General features: G+C 42.2%; 1 protein-coding gene across 1 annotated transcript in view; it reads right to left on the reverse strand.

Annotated features, from left to right (window-relative positions):
- LOC138299187 (E3 ubiquitin-protein ligase TRIM39-like) overlaps positions 1-24,628 on the reverse strand; it is a 132,199-nt gene that overhangs the window by 77,073 nt on the left and 30,498 nt on the right. Inside the window, exon 4 of the mRNA XM_069237284.1 lies at positions 21,785-21,807. Coding sequence (XP_069093385.1) covers positions 21,785-21,807 — 23 coding nt within the window. The remainder of the gene's footprint in view (positions 1-21,784; positions 21,808-24,628) is intronic.

A 24,628-nucleotide genomic window follows, 5' to 3' on the forward strand; every position in this document is an offset into this window, starting at 1 on the left:
CGCAAAAGTACTTGAACACGGGTTCAAGAAACCTGAGCACGGCCGTCGTCTCAACACTACAAAAGAGGGTCCCACGAAGCCGGTGGTCAATTCAGCGAGTTGAGCAATGCAGGATGGAGTGCTGGGGACCTGGGCTAGGCTGTGCATGAAGGATTCCTTGCAAAAGTGCACAGACGCCCTAGCAGCTGTAGTTCACGCAGTGCACAGGATTACTGTCTGGAGAGGGGAGGCAAGGCCTTACCTCCTCCAAATTTGGACAGTTGGACCACTGGACAGTCTGGATCACATGGGTCCACCACCTGTGTTCCAGGAGCCAAAGTCTTCAGGATGAGAGGGGTCCCAGAGTACCGGTGACGCTGAAGTTTGGTGCCTGCTGGAGCAGGGGGAAGATTCCATCGACCCACGGGAGATATCTTCGTGGCTTCCAGTGCCTGCTGGTACTGGCCACTCAGAGGCCTCCATTGTACCCTCACACCTCTGGATTCAAGATGGCAGAGGTCTGGGACACACTGCAGGAGCACAGGGCACCACCCCTGGGGTGGTGATGGACAGTGGAGTGGTCACTACCCTTTCCTTTGTCCAGTTTCCTTTGTCCAGTTTTGCACTAGGACTGGGGGTTCCCTGAACCGCTGTAGACTGGCTTATGCAAGGAGGGCACCATCTGTGCCCTTCAAAGCATTTCCAGAGGCTGGGAGAGGCTACTCCTCCCCAGCCCTTAACACCTATTTCCAAAGGGAGAGGGTGTAACACCCTCTCTCAGAGGAAATTCTTTGTTCAGCCTAGGACTGGGCTGCCCAGACCCCAGGAGGGCAGCAACATGTCTGTGGGTTGTCAGCAGCGGTAGCTGCAGAGAAAACCCCAGAGAGCTGGTTTGGCAGTACCCGGAGTCCATAGTGGAGTCCAGGGGATGCATGGGATTGGCACCCCAATACCAGATTTGGCATGGGGAGACAATTCCATGATCTTAGACATGTTACATGGCCATATTCGGAGTTACGATTGTGAAGCTACATATAGGTATTGACCTATATGTAGTGCACGCGTGTAATGGTGTCCCCGCACTCACAAAAGTCCGGGAAATTGCTCTGAACTATGTGGGGGCACCTTGGCTAGTGCCGGGGTGCCCTCACACTTAGTAACTTTGCACCTGATCTTCACTAAGTGAAGCCTAGACATATAGGTGACTTATAAGTTACTTAAGTGCAGTGTAAAATGGCTGTGAAATAACGTGTGCGTTATTTCACTCAGGCTGCAGTGGCAGTCCTGTGTAAGAATTGTCTGAGCTCCCTATGGGTGGCAAAAGAAATGCTGCAGCCCATAGGGATCTCCTGGAACCCCAATACCCTGGGTACTTAGGTACCATATACTAGGGAATTATAAGGGTGTTCCAGTGTGCCAATTAGAATTGGTGAAAATGGTCACTAGCCTATAGTGACAATTTTAAAGGCAGAGAGAGCATAAGCACTGAGGTTCTGGTTAGCAGAGCCTCACTAACACAGTCAGTCAAAACACAGATACACACATTAAGGCCACAAACTATGAGCACTGGGGTCCTGCCTGGCTAACAGGATCCCAGTGAGACATGCAAAAACAAACTTACATACATGTAAAAATGGGGGTGACATGCCAAGAAAGATGGTACTTTCCTACATGTCATAATTAGGGTTATGTATTAAGTACGTGTTTTTATTAATTATAGGCCTTAACTTAGCGAGTGTTTTGGCCTAGTTTGCCAGGCCTTGTGTAAAAGCTGTATTTCTTAGGGTTTCATAAATATGCTGACCGAGTGAATTAAACTGTGAAAATGTCTATTTTATTGTTAAATGTGCTGATAGCTGGAGCTTTCTCATGAGAACTGATTGCTAGAAAAAGTTGTTCCTGCGAATGTAACATTTTATGTGTAATGCGTGTGAGACTGACTTTCTCAGGACGAGAACAATGAAGACACTGACTGGAGTATAAGATGCAACAATATTGTTACCTGACAAGCTGGATGATAGGACATTGAAGAACAACCAATCAACAAGTGTGAAAGGAGTAATAGTGGAATTCATAGATTTGGAACCTAAATATAATCGGATAAAGTGTGATCATGCGATTAACAGACCAATAGGGAATTAGGGGAGAGTTTAGGTGATTTTGACTTAATGACAATGCATGGTCAGAAGTCATTCATTCCAGCCCCCTTCTTTTCGGACATTCTGCCTATGCATTTTGCTAAGGCCGTTTTTGCTAATTTTCTTGCTGACTGAAAGGTCATTATTTTCTTATGCGTCTTGACAAGTGACGTGCTTAACTTTAATGCTTAAAGACTTTGCGTACTGAACTTTGCTGATGAATTCTGATGCCCTGCTGATCGACTGATGTCCTGAGGACGAAGACTGATTCTGCTGCGCTGATCCACCCAAGGATAGGTATACACTGAAATGTGATTTTTATGCATATTTGCTTTTCTTTCTAGGTACCAACTGCACTGTTTTGATTGAGCCATAGTTAGATGTTTTTCTAAATTTGTGTTACTAAATAGTTTTGTATGAAGCCCAACACGCTGATGCTAATTTGATGTTAGTTAAGGATTCTCACTAATGGCTTATGAATAACAGGGAATCATGCTTGGTGAATGCAACTGACTTTGCTATTTATTTGTGCCATAAGACGTGTTGTAGTTCGAGCTTTGATTAGATTGAGTTTTCCGCTGCTTTAGACAATCAGTGTTGTTTCTGTATGTGTTTAATTTGATTATGAGATTAATTTACATGACCTTAGCATTGTTAATATAGGGAAATAAATATTCTAACTTTTACTCAAAGGTATGGTTATTCATGACTGAAAGGTCATGGTGCATAATAATTACTGACTCCATTGATTATTGATATTGGTTATTGATGATTATTGACTATTGTGTATTGATTAATGATTATGTACTGGAACTATGGTAAAAACATCTTAATTGCGAGTCAAAAGGTTCATCAACATATACACGTCCCCTTGTAAGTATACTTATTAACGCCAGACGCGCTAACAACAGCCACTCATGATCAAAACATGTGCTGTATTGGCAATATAAGTGCTCTCATTCATGGTTATATTCAATTACTGCATGTACTCCTGAGATGGTGTTTTTTGACATGTGAGTTGGTGAACCTGATCCCCTATAGAGGCCCGGAGGTGATTACACAATGTCATCAAACAGTATTTCCATCAGCCTAATAGACATTCGCAAATTACTGTGTAGTATTGAGTAGTATGTGTGTAATAAATGTACATTTCCTTTTTCAAAAGAAATAGCACAAACTGTACAATGATCTATTGAGTGTCAGTGTTGCATGCCAGGGAATGATGATTGCAAGCCCACACCACTTCTCTTGAGTAAGACTTGGACTGCTCTGCTTCGCTACCCTGAGAGGGTCAACCGCAAAAATAGGGTGTTTGGTTCCTAGTGGAGGCCAAATGTGGACCCATTACTTGCGCAGGCCACACAACCAATGGCCTGTTTTCAAACAGGAGCAGATAAAAATGTCTTGTTTGGGCTCAAATGAGTTGTGATTTAAAACTCTCTTTTAAAGTAAAGTAGGATTTTAGATTACAATTTTGAAAATTCTACTTTTAGAAGGTTGGCATTTTATTGCCCTAACCTTTCTGTGGCATTCCAGAATTTTCCAGGTATCTGGGCATGTTAATTGCTCCTCCATCAGGAATACATATTGGGCCTAGACAGTGAACAAAAGATACAAGATGTAGTTTAGAGTCAGCCATCCTGCCAGGTAGAAGGGAGGAGCTATTCCCTGCCTGATCGGCATTTCAAAGGAGCTGCACAGAACACTCACAAAGAACTTGACACCAGTCTTTGGCAACCCAGACATCTTGGGACCTGGAAAAGGAGGAAGGAAATTCCATCTGTGTGGGTGAAATCCCAAGCAGTTTCTTCCACTTCAAAGCTAGCACCAATTATGAATAGTGGGCCCTCAGCCCTACTCCTCAGTACACTCCTAGACCTGCGAAAGACTACAGTAGGACTGCCTTGTACTCTGGAGTACTGTGCTGCTGCTTTAGGCCTGCTTGGGTTCTCAGAGGGCTGCTCTGCTCCTACCAGAGGGCTGCTTGAGACCTGCCTTATTCTTCAAAGGACTGCCCTGTTGCTTGAGGTCTGCCCTGCTTATTGAAGGAGAAACGACCATCAACCTGTACCCAGGACTACCAGAATGAACACAAAAGTCAGTTGGCTCTACTCCAATTCTGAGCTACAGTGACACAAAAAAGCACCATTCCTGCAACTGCACAGCCCTTCCTAGACCTGTAACTGTATCTGCTTGAGCCCTTCTGACCTCTGCTGGAGTGAGTTCCCGATCCCCAAGATGTGCCTCCCCAGGTCATGAACCCTTGGATAGCATCAGGAGAGTTCCTTCTGTGAAATCCTGAATTTTGAACTCTGCGCACCAAACTTTGAGAAGGTAACCTTTTCAGAGGGACTAACCTGGCCCTGGATCTGGCCTGCAGCACACACCAGTTGGCCTGAATTTCAAACTTTGCTGAAATCTAGGGGAAAAGTTAGCACTTTCTGCTTCTTGGAGCTATTTTTACTTAAACTGTTAACATTACGTTCCTCTGGTTCTACTTACTGGATTTTTATTGATTTTGTCTCATCATATTGATTACATTTTACTCTATATTCCTAAATTAGTGTTGGATTCCTCTTGTGTTATGTTTTCACTTGATGACTGTTTGTGTGCTGTGTAAATATTTTACACTTTGCTTCTAAGTAAAGCCCGACTGCTTTGTACCATTCTACCACAGGTTTAGCACAGATTTATTTAGGGACTTTTGTGGTTCATCCTGACAATGACTGTGGTTCTTGCTCAAGAAGGGTTTTCACTCCCCTTAATCAAAAACCCAATTTCTCACATTTACCCTCTGGCATCCTCCTTGGTGCCAATTCTATAAGGGTAAATCAGAATCAACCCAGGAGTGGACAAGAACAGCCAGGCAAAATGCTCTCGTGTTTCAGCCTCCTCTTAAAGTCTGTGTGGCCTTAGAGGTTACATCATAAATACGGGGCTGCAAGATTCAATGTTGAACTTAAAAGTAATTGGAGTTTTCTGCTTCTTTCAGGCTTCACTGTTTTTTCTCAAAGGGTTTGCTCTTCCCGTTTGCAAACTAAGATCTACTTTTCCTTTTTTAATGTAAAAGCACAGAATGGACAGTAATTAAATACATTACTGAGGGGTCACTACGTGGTGGTGGTCGGACTGCTGCCAATGTGGAGTTCTGACTGCCACATTACAACCATGACGGTAGCACCACAATCAGACCACCAGCACCGTCAGATTATGAGTTTTGCAGTGCGGCAAAGCCCATGCACTTGGCAACGGGCAAGGAAGGGACCCCACTGGCCAGCAGACAGTGAACATTGCGATGGGTGTTGGTGCACCCTACGCACTACAGCATTGCTGCCGGCTGTATTATGAGCCTCAGACAATGCTGTAGGCCGTTTCCTGCTGTTCAGCAGGGCGGAAACACTGTTTCCGCACGCTGACCCAGCCGGAAAGTCGTAATGGGGTCCACAGGAAGGTGGCCGCACTAGAGGCAACCTGCCCATCGGGACTTTGGTGGATGGGCTTTTCCGTCCATCCAAGTCATAATGACACCCTGAGTTTCCAAACAAGGTAATGTGCCCGGGGGAGCCTTGAACAGCTCTCTTTCGCTACCTTGAGAGTCAACTACTAAAAGATTGTGCTTAGGAAAAAGGACAGAAATGAGATTCAGTAATCCCTGGGGGCTACTGGACCCAAACTGGCCCACACACTGCCAAACATAAATAACAAAAATGGGAAGTTGAAAGCGTTTTAGGGGTCAGGTTGTCTGAGGGCAAAAAGTTGGGGACAGTGCCCAGTAGTGATCTGCTAGTCTCATGGTGTGGGTCTTTGGGTTTTTTGTGAATGCTTGAAGAGAAAGCCGTGCTCTTTGGTAAATGGGAGGTGTGTTCTAATTCAAAAAGCTGAGGCAATAAAGAGTGTGAACCAGGATTCTGTGCATGGAGGTTTGAGGGGTGGCTAACAGTGCAAGATGGTGGAGGAGGGTGTTTGCAGGGCACAGTGGTTAAATTTTATGACTCGCTCTGAAAAAGAAGAACTTAAACATGACCCAGAACTGACCTAAAAGCCAACCCATCTTATACAGATAGGGAAAGGTTGATGAGGAGTAGTAGTAATGTTCCTCAATGACTAATAAGTTATTGGCCTTGAATGAGTCGAAATGGGGAGATTTTGTGTACATTGAGCTGGAGGAACCAGGCTGTCAATGTGAAGATAATTAATGTGGTCTATTCCATTTTCTTGGCAAAGTGCGCATTGAACGTCCTGGGAGAAGGAAAGGAAGAGGTTTTGCAGGTGGGGGGTATTTAAATACTGTGGGTGCCATGGAAGAGGAAGCACTATCCCATGTCTGTTTTGTCAGAGTTATAGCAAGAGAAAGGTAAGAGTCATTCCGAGATCTTTGTCCATGAGGTACATACTGCAGGAACCTTCTCCTGTAGATGCTTGAGAAATAAAAGGATTATGCAGGAGACACTATCAAGAAAGCCCAGGCCAGGTGTTTCATCATTGCATCCAAAATAAACCCCCCAATGTGATGGTTGTAATGAGAAATGCTTAGATCTTTTTAACTGTGCACCAGCATCACATACTTGTATTGTAAAGAGCTCTTCTGCAGACATGGGTCTCATACCTGTTATCAATTATAGATGCACCATCACTCGTAAGATAAAAGCTCTCTCTAATAATGGCATTTTGGATACAATGGAGATGCATAATTTTCTTTTTTTTTTTAAACTAACGGAGATGACATTACTAAAATCAAGCTTGGGTTAGACATATGTGTTTGCTACTGCAACTGCAAAAGTAGGAAGTGAGAAATTAATTCTGCATCCTAAGATGGTAGAAACAGGATTTGTGACTGCAATTTGTGACTCAAGAGATGGAGTGTGGGTGTTTGGAAAAAGTGTTGAGTTATTAAAATTGGCATGCAGATATATCGGACAAAAATATTGTAATACACAAATATTGTGACTGAGAAAAATTATTGTCAAGAATATTGTTTTTTTACATTAGTAACTTTGTTATTAACAATGTTGTTTTTGTTAATATTGTTTTGAATAATAGTTGTAAAGACAATTGTTTCTTAATTATCTAAATGTGTTTCAGTTCATATATTAACTGTATTTTTTATTGTTAGAATAATTTTATTATCATTTTTTTAAATATTGCTTGTAATTTTAAGTGATTTCAATTTTTTATTGAATTCTGAATAGTAATTTATAGTGTTGTAGCGGGTTGTTGGGTAAGAGTGGGAAGTTAGGTAAAAATTGAGCATTATTTAATTAATCATTTTTAAGTAACTATATGAATGATAATAATATGCATATTATGTAACACTCATTTAATTCATTATATTTTAGATGTGAGTTGCTATGTTTGTAGAGGTATAGGGTGGTTAATTAGCTAAGAATTAACAATTGTTTTACCTATTTAATTGGTTAATAATGATGTAAGTGTTGTAATAATTATATTTGTGTTACATTTTCGGTGCAGGCTTGCTGGTTTTCTAGGGGGTATATGGTCAGAAGTTAATTAAGTAATAATTAATTAATAATCACTTTCAAATATTAAGAAGTTATGGGCCTTAATACAATCTCAGCGGAATATGGTGAAGTGAGGCTGCCGTCAAGGCGGCGGCCTTACCCCTGTCGTAATATGATATTTCAACATGTCTGACCGGCAGAAACATTGTATTACGACGTTTCCACCAGTCAGCCCAGTGGAAACAGAGCTAGTCCTACGACCGCCAAACTCGTAATCAGGCCCTATGTAATACAAAATTATTTTAGTGACATTTTAGTTGTGGATTGCTAGGTCTGTAGAGGTATAGTTTGGAAGTTAATTAAGTAATATTTTAAAAATATTTATTAATGTATAAATATTTAATTGATTATGTAAATTGTGTAAAATTATTATATATAATAGTTATATATGAGTTATATTTTAGGTTTTGGCTGCTGGGTTTGTAGAGTGCGAAGTTAATTAAGTAATTATTAATTGATAGTTGCTAACTAGTTATGTCATTGATAATCAATTATGTAAATTGTGATACACCTATTTATGTTAGTTACATTCTAGGTGTGAGTTGCTAGGCTTGTAGGGGTATAGGGTGGCAAGTTAATTAAGTAAAATTTAAATAACCATAATTTTTTCATTGAAAATTAATTATTACATTGTTTATGAATTTTGTTAATTGGTTAATTGCTTTTTGTTCTTTTTAAAAGATATATATATATATATATATATATATATATATAAAAATATAAATATATATATCATTGTTGGACCTGGCCCTTTTTACAGAGTCATCCCCAAACGTTTTGCCTTCCTCCTATTTTTTCTGAGCCCTTTTTGTTGACATTAGGACTCTGAGCACTTTATCACTGCTGATCAGTGCTAAAGTGCATGTGCTCTCCCTTCTAAACTTGGCATGATTGGCTTACACCTAATTGGCACATTTACTTTGCCTGTACGTCCCTTGTATCCCTATACCTATACCTATACCCTATCAATTAAATGCTACTAGTAGGCCTGCAGCGCAGCTTGCACCACCCACAGAAGTAGCCTTTACAACCTGTCTCAGCCCTGCCACTGGAGAGCCTGCATGCGTAGTTTTCTGCCACAGGGACCTGGCAACTAACTTGCCTTGCCAGGCCTGGAACAACCCCCCCCCCCCCCCACAGACTTTTACTACATATAAGTCACCTCTAAAGGTAGGCCCTAGCTAGCCTTGTGGGCAGGGTGTTGTGTGGGTAAAAGCCAGGACATGTGTCTGGTTGTGTGACATGTCCTAGTAGTGACACGCAGCCTATTTAGTTTCTCACTACTGTGAGTGTTGCCTCTCTCATAGGACTGCATTGGAAATGCCCTAACTTATGTCTACGTGATATTGTCTGGTCTACTGTATGAGGGGTGGTGTAGGTATGTTTGGTATGGTTGTAATGGTAGTGAGAAATGCTGCTTACTCGTGTAGGTGGATTTGTTCTTACCATTATAGGAATGCCACTTTTAGAAAGTGAGCATTTCTCTGTGCTTATAAATCTGGTGTTTTGCAGCTTGAGTTCAAACCAGGTCTGGGACAGAGTTACAGCTGGGCTTTGTGCATACTTCTCAGACAGCCTGTACACAGGGAGGGTGGAGGTGTCACAAGAGTGCATCTGCATACTAAATGGTCTTCCTGGGATGGGAGAGGTAGAGATGGGGCACAATTGCTTCTATAAAGGCTGTGCCCTGGCCACACACAAAGGGAACGCTTACTCCCTACTGATGTCTGGAGCCAGTGTTGGAGGCGAAAGGGGACATTCCTGGAAAAGGTTAGTGCTAGTTGGAACCCTTCTCTCCACTTCTGTGGAAGCTGTGCAAAATGAGTGTAAGTACAGGGGGCTGTCCCCCACATTTTGAGACATTGTGTGGACTTGGCACCAGATACTGCGTGGACCTGCCAGAGGAACTTGTTATGCTGCTATGAGGAACCGCCATCAGAAATGACTTGCAGTGGCATTGAACCCGGTATTACGTAAGAAGCCAGTCCATCTCCACTCTCTACTACTCATGCTCATCATTCTGAGGAGAGGTGTGAGCAGAGGCCAGTCCCTCCTCACACCTTACTGACCATTGTCATCACCAGAGGAACAAGTGTCAGTGAAAAATCTGCTGTCTCTGCACACACTGCTATGTATGCACCTTACCTTGAGAGAAAATCTGAATTGAACTTTGACACCCGCCAGCAGGCCACGCCGCTCCTCTGAGGGAGCTCGCCTATCACACAGACTGGGACAGGCCGGTCCCCAGATCCACGGTCGTCGGCTCGGACTTTCTTTTCAGAAGTCGGGTTGTCTCTCTCCCTGAAGCGGGGTTTACAACTTGCTGGGTGATTGCTTCTGCTCCGAGCAGGGGGAGCGAGACAGTGACGAGGTGTGGAGGCAAAGACGGAAGCAAAGACGGAGCAGAGCAAGGGGCTCTGTCGGTGTTTGTATACTGCCGAGACCAGGCTCTTTCGGTGTCTGTGCGACGGGCTCGGTTGGTGTTTGTGTGCCATCGAGAGCGGGCTCTGTCGGTGTTTCTGTACTGTCGAGACAGCCGCATAGAGTGAGGAAGTAGCCGAGGTGGGCGGCAAAGGACAGAGCGCTTTGGAGGCATCTCGATACCTGTGTCGCCGTAGTCCCTGGAGGGGCTGCGATTGTTGGAGACTGCTGGGAAGGAGCTGGTGAGGCGCTACACGGGACTACACGGGACTACAGCTCCCAGGAACGCATGGGGAGCGCATGGGGAGTCTCAGCCGTGCAGCCGTGCACCTCCATCTGCCCATTGGTTGTTGACTCCCTATATTGCAGGTAGCCTACAGCTGCGCCCAGAACGAAGCCCGGATAAAGGGCGGACAGTTTGTGACAAGGTTCTGGTTTATACAGGCTGCTGACCTTTGTGACCTGTATACCTGTACACTGTGAGAGTTCATTAAGTGTTTTTTTTTTTTTTTTTTTTTTTGGGACTGTATGTAGGTTGTGTATATCACATTTTGTTTTCAAGCAGTCCTTATTATCTTATTATTTGTATTTGTTTATTATTTGTGTGTAATTGGGAAAAGCCTTATTTGATTTTAAAGTGATAATTTGTGACTGTCAAGCATGTCAAAGCAAAAAGCCCCCTCTATACCCCAGACATTGGATAATTATTTAGTGAAGATTGTTAGTAAAATTAATTGCGAGAGGAGACAATCCCTAGGGCTTAGCAGCCCCCCCCCCCCATTATCTAGTGTGCAACTTTCACCTGCTCCATTGGCTCTGGATGACAGTAGTAGTGTCTGCACTAATTGCACTAATTCCGGTGTTCCTGATAGGGAAATGATTATGCAGAATACTTCTACCTTAGCCGATCTAGAGGTTTGTACTGATCCCATAGTGCAACATCCACCCACCCCACTACCTAGAGTGGTTAGAGCATGTAGAAAGACCCAGACTAAACGTGGGGGTGCTCGGCCCGCAAAAAAAAGATTAGTTAGCCCCCTCAAGAATCCAGATAAGGATGAGGATAATACGGCAAATATCGACGACGTTAAACTAGATGCAGAAAAAACAAAAAACTTAGTAAGTATTATTGACTTAAAGATTAAGGGTATTGTCAAACCTCTTATGGTAAGAATTGATCAGCTAACCGCAGAGGTTAATAGATTAGGCGATCTCCTCAAAAAAACACTGGTGGAAGCAGATAGTGTGTCAGCCCCAATAACAATAAGCAATTATGATACTCAGGTTGCTCCTCCCGGTGATGTTACAGGTTTAGATATTAGTAGGAGTGTTGTACAGAACTACCCGACAGCACAGTCCTTAGCCTGTAATGATAGCCAGGTTGTTTTAATACCTGATAGAAAAGAGGATTGGACTGAGGTAAGGTGAAGGCGCGCCATTAATCTCCCTCCTGACTGCGCACCATATGTGGTAGTTTTAGCTAATGTTCCCCCTGTTGCAAAGGGGAATCATCAGGAAACCCACGAGTCTTTAAAAAATAAAACCGTTTCCTGGATGCACAGGCATTGTGGATTCCCAATTGAACTCTCAGATCAAGTTCTGACCACCAGAAGGGTAAATTGGATAGGGAGCTCTAAGAAAAGTTTTAGTGGTGACTGTGTCATTATAAACTTTAAACACCCTCAACATGCTGCCACTGTATTATTAAGAGCTGCCTCATTACCAATTACTGATAACAATGTGTGTGCCCGTTCGCTTGCTTTCTTTTACAGCCATCATAATAATAATAATAATAATAATAATGCCCCTTATGGGAGTAGAGGAAGTAGATTATGCCCTGCTACACACAGGCTATACCCTGATATTTCAATGCAAAACCGGTTTCAACCCCTAAGTTCTCTGGATGCAAATGATTGACTTAATGAGGGAGGGCAGTTCTTACCCCAGGTGATTATTATTCCCTGTGTGGATATCGGTATAGACAATACCATGGCCCAAGAGATGCCCAACAACACAGAAATTGAATTGGCGGTGGATATAAGGGCACCGCCCGATTGTGGGGACATAAGCAATTCATACCAGAATGCGAATTGGGGACGAAACAATGGTATGGTGCCTGATAGTAATTGTGTTAGGGGTAAGGATACTATTACTATTGTCTGTTGGAATGTGGCAGGGCTGAAATCGAAGGAGAGGGATCCGGGATGGTTAACGTTTGTTAATGCCCATGACATCTTATGTCTTCAAGAAACATGGTGTAAGGATGAAGTTAACTATGAGGGATTCGTTTCTTACAATTTACCGGCGTTGGGAGGTGGTATAGGTAGAGCGAAAGGCGGTCTCCTTATACTTGTAATGATCTGTTGCCCTATTGTGGTTAAAAAGTATATATCTGTAGGGGACCTTGTGCAGATCCTCTGGCTTGTGGATGCAAAGACCATAATGTTTTATTGATTAACTATTATAATAACATTTTTGATGTTACCCGGGTCAAAGTAGTAACAGACTTAGCCGGCGCTGTCGAAAATCTATGTCTGGAACAGAATGTTGTATTTGACTTCATCTGGGTAGGGGACTTCAATACTACTTTGTGCGATTTGTCTACACAAAGGGTTTGTGGGGTTACTAACAGTGCCGGCTGGGATGACCCGCATTTTGGACATAACAGTTATGGGGAAGCACTGCATAAGTTCATGGGCTGCTATGACCTGGAAATAGTGGAGTGCTGTAAAGATGTTAATGGTTTACCCATTCCTACTTTTAAAAATTGGCACACCAGCTCGGTCATTGACCATGTGATCACATCTTCTAATATTAGTTCTTACTGTGATCCACCAAGAATTGAAGTAACTACCCTAAGTGACCATAACCGTATTATTCTGGACACTACCCTTTGGGCCGGTAGTTCGGTGGATGTGGGAATTATTATTTCTAATGTAGAACCACATAGGACTAACGGTGTAAGGCTAAGATGGATTGGTGAAAGAGCCGATGATTTAACTAGCTCCATAATTAATGAGAGCCTGCTGGACATTGCTTCTATTTTAAAAAATAGTTCTGACTCTGAGAGGGTTTTATATTGTTTTAACCAAATTAATAAAGCTATTGTTGCCAAGTTTACCAGTCGCAATAGTAGGCAAAGTAGGAACGGACCGAGATGGTTTAATCACCTTTGCACTTCCGCACTAACTGGCCTCAAGCAGGCTTTAGCAGCGAGGCCCAGGGACAAAAAATTGGTAAATAAATTAAGAATGGAATATAAATGTGCGCTCAAACAGAGGAAGGGTGAACTGCAGCAACAGGCTTGGGATTCCCTCAACCAAGCTGCTGAATTATCAAATTGTACATTATTCTGGGCCACGGTCAACTCGCCTTTTCTAAGGGATGAAAAAACACCACAGTTGACTTCTAATGTTTCTAGCGAGGGTTGGATTGCACATTTCTCCAGCATTTTTGACTCTGATAAAGTCAATGATCCTAGTCCCAATAAGTGGCCTACTCTGCCTTTGGATATATCCGTTAGTGAGGTCAAATATGGTATACGGGCTAGCAAAGGAGGGAAAGCTCAGGGCCCGGATGGGGTACCTATAGACGTTTATAAAGCTGCGCCAGATGTCTGGGGCCCCCTTTTAACCATTGTTTTTAACGTTGCTGTGTGTGCCGAGGCCCCTGTAACTTGGGGTGAATCAATCATTGTGCCAATTCATAAAAAGGGAAATAGATCTGACGCTAAGAATTACCGCCCGATCTCTCTCCTTGACTCCTCAGTCAAGGTTATGAGTAGAGTGATGTTAGTAAGATTAGAGGAATGGGCTGAGCAGGATAGCATACTGGCTGATAGCCAGTATGGTTTTAGGAAGGGACGAGGTACGCTCGACCAGTGCATCAATCTTGATCTACTGATCGGGAAGTATACTGAAGCGAAACCCGGTTCCCTGTATCTTTGTTTTGCTGACCTGAGCAGCGCATTCGATATGGTAGATCATTCCATTTTATGGCCAACTTTGTTAAATTTAGGAGCCCCAGAAAGCATAATCTTTTTCCCCGCTAGGTTATACGAGAAATTGAAAACCAACGTACGTTTTGGAACCAGAGGAGAATGTACTCCAAAAATCTGTGTTACACGAGGAATTAGACAGGGTTGTGTTTTGGCACCTCTTTTATTTATTTTATTTATTAATGGAATTGATGATATTTTAAAAAAGGTTAATGCTGATGCTCCTCAGATCAACGGTGTTCCGGTGCCGGTGTTACTATATGCCGACGACGCTGTTTTACTCTCTCGAACACCTGTCGGATTACAACGACTAATGGATAGTTTTTCCTCCTTTATTAAAGATAGAAAACTAGTAATTAATAAGGGAAAAACGCATACCATGACCTGCGGAGCTAAAGCCAAAACGTTAAATGCCTTTTTTATAGACGGCGAAAAGGTGCAACAGGTGGATACATTTTGTTACCTAGGTATTACCTTCTCTAACGAGAGGAAATGGAACAATGAATTTAATAACATCCGGAATAAAATGGCAAAAAATGCTTATGGTATTTATAGATTTGCTGCAAAAGTTGGGGATCGTCGAACCAGGGATATGCTCAAGATTTACCAAGCTAGATGTGTGACTATTGCTCTGTATGGGGCAGGAGTATGGGGTTATAGCTGTACCTACAACTTACAGTTGGAGGAAAATATGTTTTTAAAAAAGCTCCTGTTTTTGCCCATCTCTGCCTCAACTGAATTAAGCCATCGCGAATTAGCCATTAATTATTTAACTGATCTGATATCACTTAGACCATTGATGATCTGGCGGTCTTTTTGGCTTGGCGATGAGAAGCTACTTAACAGAACTATTGTTGAGGATTGCTTACGTTCGGCAGATATTTGTTTTTATACTGCCACTTTTTTAAATCAGTGCATCAATTCCAGGAAAAGTATGAGTTTTTAATGTATTTTATTATTCATTTTATATATTTATGAATGACCATATGTATTACTCAATGAGCCATTAACTATAATTAATAACTGTAAGTTTTAATTGTAATGTCTTTGTAAATATGTACTGTTGTCTTTTTTTTTTCCTTCTTTGTTTATGCTTTCATGGTCATTTATATGTGCCGAATAAAGCTTTATGAATTGAATTGACTTGCAGTGGCACTGACCTGTGGCCTGCTGGGTCACAAGGAGGTCAGTTGCTTTGCCCCAAGGATCCTGATGTCCTGACCCACTACTTGCTTTACTCTTCCTTGGACCTTCCCCAGTGATCTCCAGGGGCTGGTGGTGTGCCCCCCCGCATTTCTGGGAATTTGGTGCCATCCTCCTTCGATAGGCACCAGTGGAGTGCTCCCTGTCCGTTGTGGAGCGCCTTAAGAGTGCTCTACTGACCCAAGCGTGTAAAGAGTGCTTTGCAGAGCTCTGTGCTTGCTGGATCAGGAGTGCGAGGACAGCACCCCTGTTTACCCTGTGGTTGGAGCTGTGGTAAGCCCTGCATATTGTTTTCACATAGCGCCTGGTGAGCACTACTGTTTTCTCCATGCTGCACCATAAAGAGTTCCAAGTTGTTTCCCCCTCTGCGAGGTGCGGCCAAGAAGGAGGAGGTATTGATGCCAATGATAGCGGTTTCCCTTGCGCAATAAGGGGCATGCTGTGGTGCCCCCGGGGACAAGCAGGCACCTCCTTAAGTGCCAGCACCTTGTTGGGTGCGGATGCCTGTGCTGGGGGGTCTGAGAGCCGAGGAAACCCCCCCAGTGTGGTGGAGTACCCCTGCACTAGTCTGGCAGATGTGGAGTGCCGGAAGGTGGAAGAAGTCCCGGCCTTAAGAACCGCTCTCTTCCAGCATCTGGACTTGCCTTCTGCCACTCCCTTGCTGGTGAGGACCACCCAGGAGCCAGAGTGGCCTCTGGGTGCAAAGGGAGGAGAGAATAGCTACAGGAGCCATGTGCTGGCTCATCCCATGTGGCCCTCTAGTCGCTCTGTTCGCTGCAGGGTTGGGTGGCCTTGACAGCGGGGAGGAAAAATGGAGACATCCCTGTGCAAACTGGCCTTGCCCTGCGAGGCCCCTTTATGATTTCCCCAGTTGGCCAATCGGGCAGGGATCCTCACCAGAGGTCCCGGTCAGGCCAGCGCTGATGTTGTTGCCATCATCAAGGTGGTAGAAGCACAGGAGCATCTGACCTTGACATGTAGGTCTTGCCCTCACCATATCATTCGGAAGGGAATCACGAGGTGCTGTGACTTTCAGGTAGAAGGGGTTCTGGGTGATGGTCTCACGTATTGCATTTCTAACATCATTGTGTATGCTGCATTACGGGACCCCCATTGTTTCTACTTTTGGTCTTATGATCTGAGGGATGCAATATGACATGCTCACCAGATTGGGAGTGATGTGCATACTTTTAGGATCAGTCTGTGATGCCGTGGGTGCGTGTGCCTACGATTTCAGCCATTTTTGGGAATGTTTCTCTTGGATGTGCATTCATGATTATGTCTTGACATTCATGATAATATGTTTATTGTGACATATGCATTCTTGGTGATAATGACTACCTGACTACTGCTTGTGTTGCAGAATAGCAGTAACCTATATGTTTACCTGACTACTGCTTACTTTTGCAGAGTACTAGTAACCTGTGTGATGTTCTGACAACTGATTGTGTAGCAGGGTATTACTGATATATGTTGTGTTTGGTCTAATGATTTTTATGCAATACAGTTTATTTTTATATAACTGGTTGTGATGTATCTTTTGTGGTGTATTTATTGTGTCACGTGTGTTGTGTGTGTTCTGCAAATGCTTTATACATTGCCTCAAGGATAAGCCTGACTGCTCGTGCAAGCGACCAAGGGGATGAGCAGGGGTTATCTTGAGTGTGCAACTCTCTCGACCTGACTAGAGTGGTGTGTTCTGCCTGGCTTAGGTGCATACCCTAGCCAACCAGAAACTCCACTTCTAACAAACATGTCAAGTAACCATGTTTATAGAGATTTATATTTTTTCTAAATTAATACAGTTATGGAAATATGTAATGTGTGAAGTAAAGTGGTTACCTACTGTTGAACAGACTGGAGTGGGAATAGTAAATCTTACCCATCCAAAGCCCAACGCTTTCCCTACTGTTGCTTAGACTGGAGTGGGATTAGTCATTTTAAACCCTTTGAAGTCCGGTGCTTTCTCTACTGTTTATATAAACTGGATTGGGAATAGTGTATGTATTATTCCCAGTCTTTAATACATTTCCTAATATTGTTGAAATGTATTTATTACTACTATGTTATAATTTTAATTTTATAGTATTTGTTTATATTTCTATTTGTTACTAAATTCGTATAATTTTTTTGTAACTGTCTTTCTGTTTTTAAAAAAATATTTAAAGGTATTTGTTTAGTAATTTATATAATTCTTTGGAACAGCATTGTCAATATTTTTTATGTTTCATCTATATACGTGTGTGTGTGTGTGTTTGTGTATATTCTCTTAAAAAACAAATATTTTACAGGGGCATTATATAATTGTGCTCATATTTTAAACGTACCAAACCATTCAGATCTCAGCAGAGAGTTTGCAGCGCCTTCACGTCCCTATTTATACACAAATTTTGATTTTCTTTTTTTCTCCAAAACTACTGAACAAATTTACACCAAATAACAAAAAGGGCTCTTTATGACCATGTGCTACTTTTCTGCCAAATTTGGTGTACTTCCGTTTAGTAGTTTGAGATCTATTGCTGTTCAAACCCCCTATGGAAAAATGAGTGGGGAAAATGCATTTTGGGGCCGCCTACCCCTTCTTCTCAGCCCCTGCTTGATGGATCACCATGAAACTTTCCCAACAGCAGTTGACATGAGTGTTGTATTGTCTTGGTACATTTTGTGAAGATTTATCAAACGGCACCAAAATTATTAGCAAAACAAAAAACCCTTTTTCTATAGAAACTAGGTCCCAAATATAACTACCTAGTGGCGACTACTACTAGGCTACACGCACACACACACTTAATGTGCTCTATATAGCAATCCATTTAAATGATTAAACAAAAGAAGTCATATAATATAAAATCTATATTTTTAATAATTGTGTTATCTTATATATGTGTACATAAAAAACATACACACATATATATGTGTGTGTTTATATAAGTATATATATTTTGAGATTTATTTAATTATGTAATTGTAATCATTATATTATTCCTAAAAACTGGAAGAATTGTCTTTTGGAAGATATATAAAGACAGGGAGGTAGAGCCGCCATGCAAAATCTGGCAGACACAAGGGTCATATTCCACAGGGCAGTGCTGCCCTGGTGTATTAAGACTGCCGGCACCACCAGGCCATCGACCGGCAGAAACGTGGCGATGTCGCCGGTCGGAACCACATCGCTTTCTCCATGGTCATAATGTGGAGGCTTGACTGCCACAATGGCGGCGGTCTGACCACAACTGCGAGTCTGGCGGTCTGAAGACTGCCAGACTCTTGATAAGGGCCTGAGTCTCATAAGTTTGTGTAATAAGTTTCAATTTATTTGATCATTTTGAGGTAGGTGTGGCAAGGTGTCAACAATTGAAATGCAGTGGGGGAAAAATTGATCACTGTGATACTCCCCAGAATTGGGGCTTGGGCAGTGGATCAATGTTTTACATAGTAATGGATTGAGACCTCCTTATGAAGAAGAGGAGATCCATTTTATTACTGCGTTTCACTCCTACTGCGTAAAAGACCCTAGGGTAAAGGCAAGATTTACATTGAAAGGTTACTAGAACGAAAAGGAGGCAGTCATTACCCCCCAGTTTCCCTCCTTTCCAGGCAAAAAATTATGACAGCCATAAAACATCTCTAGCAGTGTACTCTGGGAATAGAGTGCACTAATCTCAGATATCTCACTCAGGAGCAAGAATCTAACGTATAGTTTTCATGTTATTAAAAAACACAGAGCTAAGAAATCTCCCAGTAGTAGAGATAGGTAGGATTCTGCGCAGGAATGTAGCTGCTATTTGGAGACACTACAATAGTCATTATTTTTGTGGGCTGTCTCCAGCCTTGGACTGGTGGATGTGGAATTGAAATTCATTTACAAGTGAGGTCTTATTAGATTGCAAACACCAGAATCATCTTCATGGGATCGGCCTTGGAAGAAAGCAGTATTAGCATATAGGTGGAATTTATCACTTTCCCTAATGAGCCCTTGCAGTAAAGATCGCTTTCATCCTAAATCACCACAGCTGGTCGGAGGAAAGTGCAGTGCCACAGCTGTGTGTGACCTGCCAAATTACACGGGGTGATTGAACCTCAGGAGTGAGCTGCACTGTGTGGGGGATGGGTCACAGTGCTGACATCTCAATGTCAGAAAAAAGCTTATACAGCGCTGTGTTAAGGCTGAGTTCTGCACTTAAACTTGAACCCATGACACTACATTGTCAGTTGCACTGTAAGCTACTTTAAGTTTGTATGAAGTTTTTGGTTAATGCAAGCCTAGACAAAAGACAGTAGAGCACTACACAGGGGAAAGTGTAAAGGTACAGTCAAGAAGTGATTAGAAGTGGAGAGTTTTGAAAGACAACATGAACTGTTACTGTGTCATGATATAATTTTCTTTAAAGAAATTTGCCTTCAGCTATTTTTTGATTTCGAATGGTTCTGATGGATATGAGTTCTTTTGCCATTCATCAACTCTAGTCCTGGATGTGTGGGTCAGGAGGTGGTGAGCTTTCTGGGATGAATGGTTTCATTTCCTTAAGTAGGGAAAGCTGGTAGCAAGCTGTCTTGGCTTCCTTGGTGATGTGTTCCTTGCTGGTAAAATCAGTCTCTAGGGTAAATCTGAGTGACGTGGGTCACAGGTGGGGTTTGAGTCTTTTGAGGTTCAAGTCAGCCTCCCCAAAGTCATCAAGAATTTCAACAACTTCATCACCTCCTGCACCAACTCCCTCATCCCCTTTCCTACACAGCAATACAAGATCTAGACTCACGGGCAGATAGTACACCGTGGAACTCAGACTGATGATGCGCCACTGTAGCCAACTAAAGATCAAATGGAGAATGAGCCAGTACAATGCAGACAGAAGCATGTTTAAATCCTCCTAAGATGATACCACCAAATGATCCAAACCACCAAACGCGCTGTGACGACATACCGCATAGATTCTAGCACAAACAGAAACAAAGAAATCTACAGCATTGTGAACAGTTTCACCTCACCATTGCCTGCCTCCAACTCGATCACCCCTTACAGGACCTGTGCAACAAACTCTCAATTCTTCAGGAACAAAATCAAAAAGCAACTTCAGCTCATAACCGGATCCGAGATGCCTCCCAAACTTATCTAAAGACCGAGTGCTAATCACATGTCCCATCATCAAACCAGAAGAAATGCCGCCACCATAAAATGCCCACACCAGGCCTATTCCAGAGGAATGCAACCTATCAGTGCCATCCTCACACCCCTCCTGAATGCCTCTATGTCCTCCTTCCCAGACCTTTAGAAACATGGAAGTGACTTTCCATTTCTGAAGAAACCCTACATGTACCCTTCAACGCTCGTCAACTACAGACTGGTGTGGTGTTCTGCTACCATTCCCAGCCAAGGTCTGGCCATCTGGTGCCAATATACTATTTTTTGGCGGTATCAAATGGTGGTTGAGGTTTCAAGAATGCAGCAACACTGTATTCCATGTTTCTTGTGGCAGCCTTAGGAAATCTGCACTATCATGAAGATCTTTTGAGCTGTGCTGAAGGCCACTGGCTGCCGCCTTCCCTGTCCCCGGCAGCTTCTTTGGGAACCAACAACTTGTCGAGCACAACCCTTGTGTTGGCTCTCGAGTCACCTCATCCAGTCTGAGGTCATAAAGAGGGAAAGTAGACTTTGCTGTTTGTGTCTGGTTGTTGCTGTCTGCTGTACCTGCTTATCACGGTCTTCAGCGTTTTCTTTGTATGACTGATGATTCAGTGTTGTGGCACAGCAACTTCTTGTTCCTTAACCTGGCTGACAAGTCTTGTCAGGCTTTTCCAGCGGTGCACCCTTGTTGGGCTTTCAACTTTTCCACAAGGCCTCGTACTGGTTGGAGTGGCACTTGCACTCAAACACCACCTGCAGGCTTCTTCACTTTGGTTTAGGCACACATAGCACGCACAAGCAATTTGCTATTTCTTGCAAACTCTCAGGGAGATCACTTCTGTTTTTTCAGAGAGCGCATTCCCTACTCATCGCCAGTTGTTGCGTCTTTCCCAGCCCCGTAGCATGTACAAGAACACACCACACACAGAGCTCGTCATTACTTATCAGTGTACAATATTCAACTGAACTTTCAATATCTCAATAACCATTAGACCACACCCTGACATTTCCCAAATCGAGTACATAATTTCCTTCCTAAGGCTGCCCCTGGTCATAGGGTTCTAACACTTAACAGTTCTAAGACACTACAGTCACAGGTGCGTGTTATTGTTTTTCATGGAGGTCAGGCTGCTGTCTTACTCACCAGACACCTCATCTTTGAAGCACACTTTCAGCAAATTATTATTCTTGCTCAAACTCTACTTAGTTCATTGAGCTTCTTGAAACATGACTACTTAACCTGCTGTTTAGGATTCATACTAACGCTATTACAATGTAGCAGTACTGTGTAAATACCACTTCTTAGTGAACGTTATCATTTTAAAAAACTTGTACTAAGTAAGGTTAAGGATTCATGAAACTGACAAAATTGAGCCTTTGTTGTCATGAGAAAAAGATAACATACCTGCCCAAGATGATCTGCACATCCTACAGAGAAAGAAAAACAAAGTTAAGAGATACATATTTATCCCACATGATTTTAGGCATTGATTTATTTTATGAAGAGACACTAAGCTATTGCTGGGGTTGGAGATTTTTCTTACTGATGATAAGATACTTTGGCCCATATTGAGTCACCCTGCGGCTAGGAATTCAACACAAAATGGAATGCAACAGCAGAAAAGTTAGAATGCACTCTAGATTGTTAATAACTTACAAAGGGCATTGCGAACTAGATTAAGTCATCTTGTGCTAAACGTACTGGGAAGCAAAAACCAGCTTCCTTAAGCTAGTTCGTGTGAGCTAAATGATGAGCAGTGCTTCTAATTGCTGTGAAAAAAGACATTCGGAGCCAAGAATCTATATATTGATGCAGGGTACCCTGGTGTGCCCTCTTATATCAGGGCACCTTTCGAAATACCACAACTGTTTGTATAACTGGAATGGTTAAACCACCTCGGTGAAACCCAGGGAACAAAAAATGCCAAAATCTTTTAGAATGCGGATATGAAAGCCTAAATCTTTCTGGATTTTATCCAGAATCCTGCATAAGGGCTCTCTAAATCCTTTGGTAGCACAGATTTAGTCAATATACCAACATGAGACAAAAAACCCAGTGGACTGTAACTAACATAACCCATTAACCATAACATAACTAAAGTTTACTTGGGACTCACAGAAGTAGTTGTAATTGTTGGACTCCAAATCTTCCTTCATCATGACTAGTCTCAATCCAGAATTCATACCAGGAATATACTTTGATTTTATTAAAAGTAGTGCATATATTATGAATGAATTGTTTTTACTATAAAGACAACCAAAAGATGGTAACAATATTGGCAAACAAAACAGTAAGACAGAGACAGCATTAAAATAGCAACTCAGAATGTCTCTGCATAGGTTTTCCTACCCCTTTCCCTCCTTTCTCTAACTAAGCTACTTTTACCACCAGAAGGAGCCACTGACAGGTTCTTAGATGGCCTTGTTCTCACTTGCATACCTTATTGGACCAGTAGAAGTACTGTTTTGTAGGAATACAGCTGTTGTTTCCAGCTCTGCACTCTCCAGCTATGCTGTCCCACAGCAGGCTAATAAGGCCTGCTGGAGGTTAGATTTGATTTCCTTTAGCCTTCAAATAGGATAAGGTCAGTGCATAATTTGTAAAATAATAAGTGCCAAAGTTTTATTCAGGAGCTCCCCACACCTATTACTCCCAGAATTTCTGATTTGTATTTATATATATGTTAAGAACTATAACCTACTAATGAACCATACTTTGGGCAAACCAATATTTACTAACGACAGTGGTCAATGAAAATCCCAAAAGGGAGCACAAACTCTGAAAGTGCTTACATGCCATGCTAATGGTAAGAGATCTCTATGCCAATGCTGATAAAATAATGTAATAATTAAAAATGGATAATAGATATTGATAAGAAATAATGTTATCCTCATACGCAGCTGTTACTTGGGAGATGGAGTTGATTAGAGTCAAGAAGTTGTCAGTGAAATTATGCAAAACGGAGTTCACCTTCTCCCATTATGTGGAACAAGCTAATCTATTTTTTCTTGTCCATCTGTCCTGCCACAAGGTCCAGAAGTGCACACTTGTGTCTCTACCCTTTAACTTTTTTTTAACGAAGGGAGTCGTGGAAGCCACCAGTTTCATTTTAAAAATGTTTTGGGTCCTTTCTCAACTACTTCGAATTTTATAACAGATTTTCTGATTTTCTGCTAATTGAAGCACTCACAATGCCAAATAATAATACTGATTCATAAACTGAAATTTTCAGATCAGGAGTCACACAAAAACTGTTTAAATTTGTGTCTGCAGGAGCTACAAAATCCTGAAGGCGATACTAGATAGAGAGAGAGAGAAAGAGTCTAAGGCAGAAGTAGGGAGAGAACAAGAAAGAAGTGCAGATAGAAAAAAAGAAGTTACATAAAGAATTCACTTTCCTGGGGATGGGGACCTGGAAGACAGGGTGGCAATAACCCACTTTGCCGATGCCTTTAAAACATCTCTCATAGCCTCAAAGCGAGTGGGTCAGGTTATGACAGGAAATGGTCTTGCTATTATTTAGAACAGACTCTGCAATATGGTGCATTTTATGTAGCATCTTAACAATTACATTTATTGAGGTAAGGTCTTCTGTATGCTTCAGGGAGATTTAACTTGTTGGTCATTATTTGAACGTCCATCTCAACACATCTTCTTTGAAATATCCATCAGTAATGAATTTGGAGAATTTACAGCAGGTCTCCCTTTTTTCAGAAAAATATAATCAACATGAGACTTTAGTATAGTGCCTCTGAAAATTATAGGGCTTTATTTTTAGCTTCAATAGATTCACAAATGAGTTATGGAGCTGGTTTCTTACTTTCATTAATATTGGGCCTTGATAAGTAAATGAGACTCCAGCTTTCACAGCTGTCAATTCTTTCACATTTTTTATAGAAATGAGCCGATATATGGAATTTACCAGAGAATACTGTGTGAGATATAAACAGATTTTTACGTAGAACATTTAATGATTTTGACTTGTACCGTTCCTGAATCCACACTGGATGTGAAGATGATACTGATATGTTACACAAACAGAATCACAAATCTGCTCCTGACAGGAAGGCAGTGACTAGCTCAAAGTCCACAGTATTGTGAATACAATTCTGGACTAAAAGTCAACTGTGCTCTTCTAAGAGACCCTCAAACACTGACTAGCAGCAACAGAGGCAACAATGGTTCTGATGGACACTAATCCCCAGGTGGATGTGGCAAGGCTTCCACTTGAAAGCCTATTCCCAAGTT

The sequence above is a fragment of the Pleurodeles waltl genome, chromosome 6, assembly GCF_031143425.1.
Source record: "Pleurodeles waltl isolate 20211129_DDA chromosome 6, aPleWal1.hap1.20221129, whole genome shotgun sequence".
Taxonomy (NCBI): Eukaryota; Metazoa; Chordata; class Amphibia; order Caudata; family Salamandridae; genus Pleurodeles; species Pleurodeles waltl.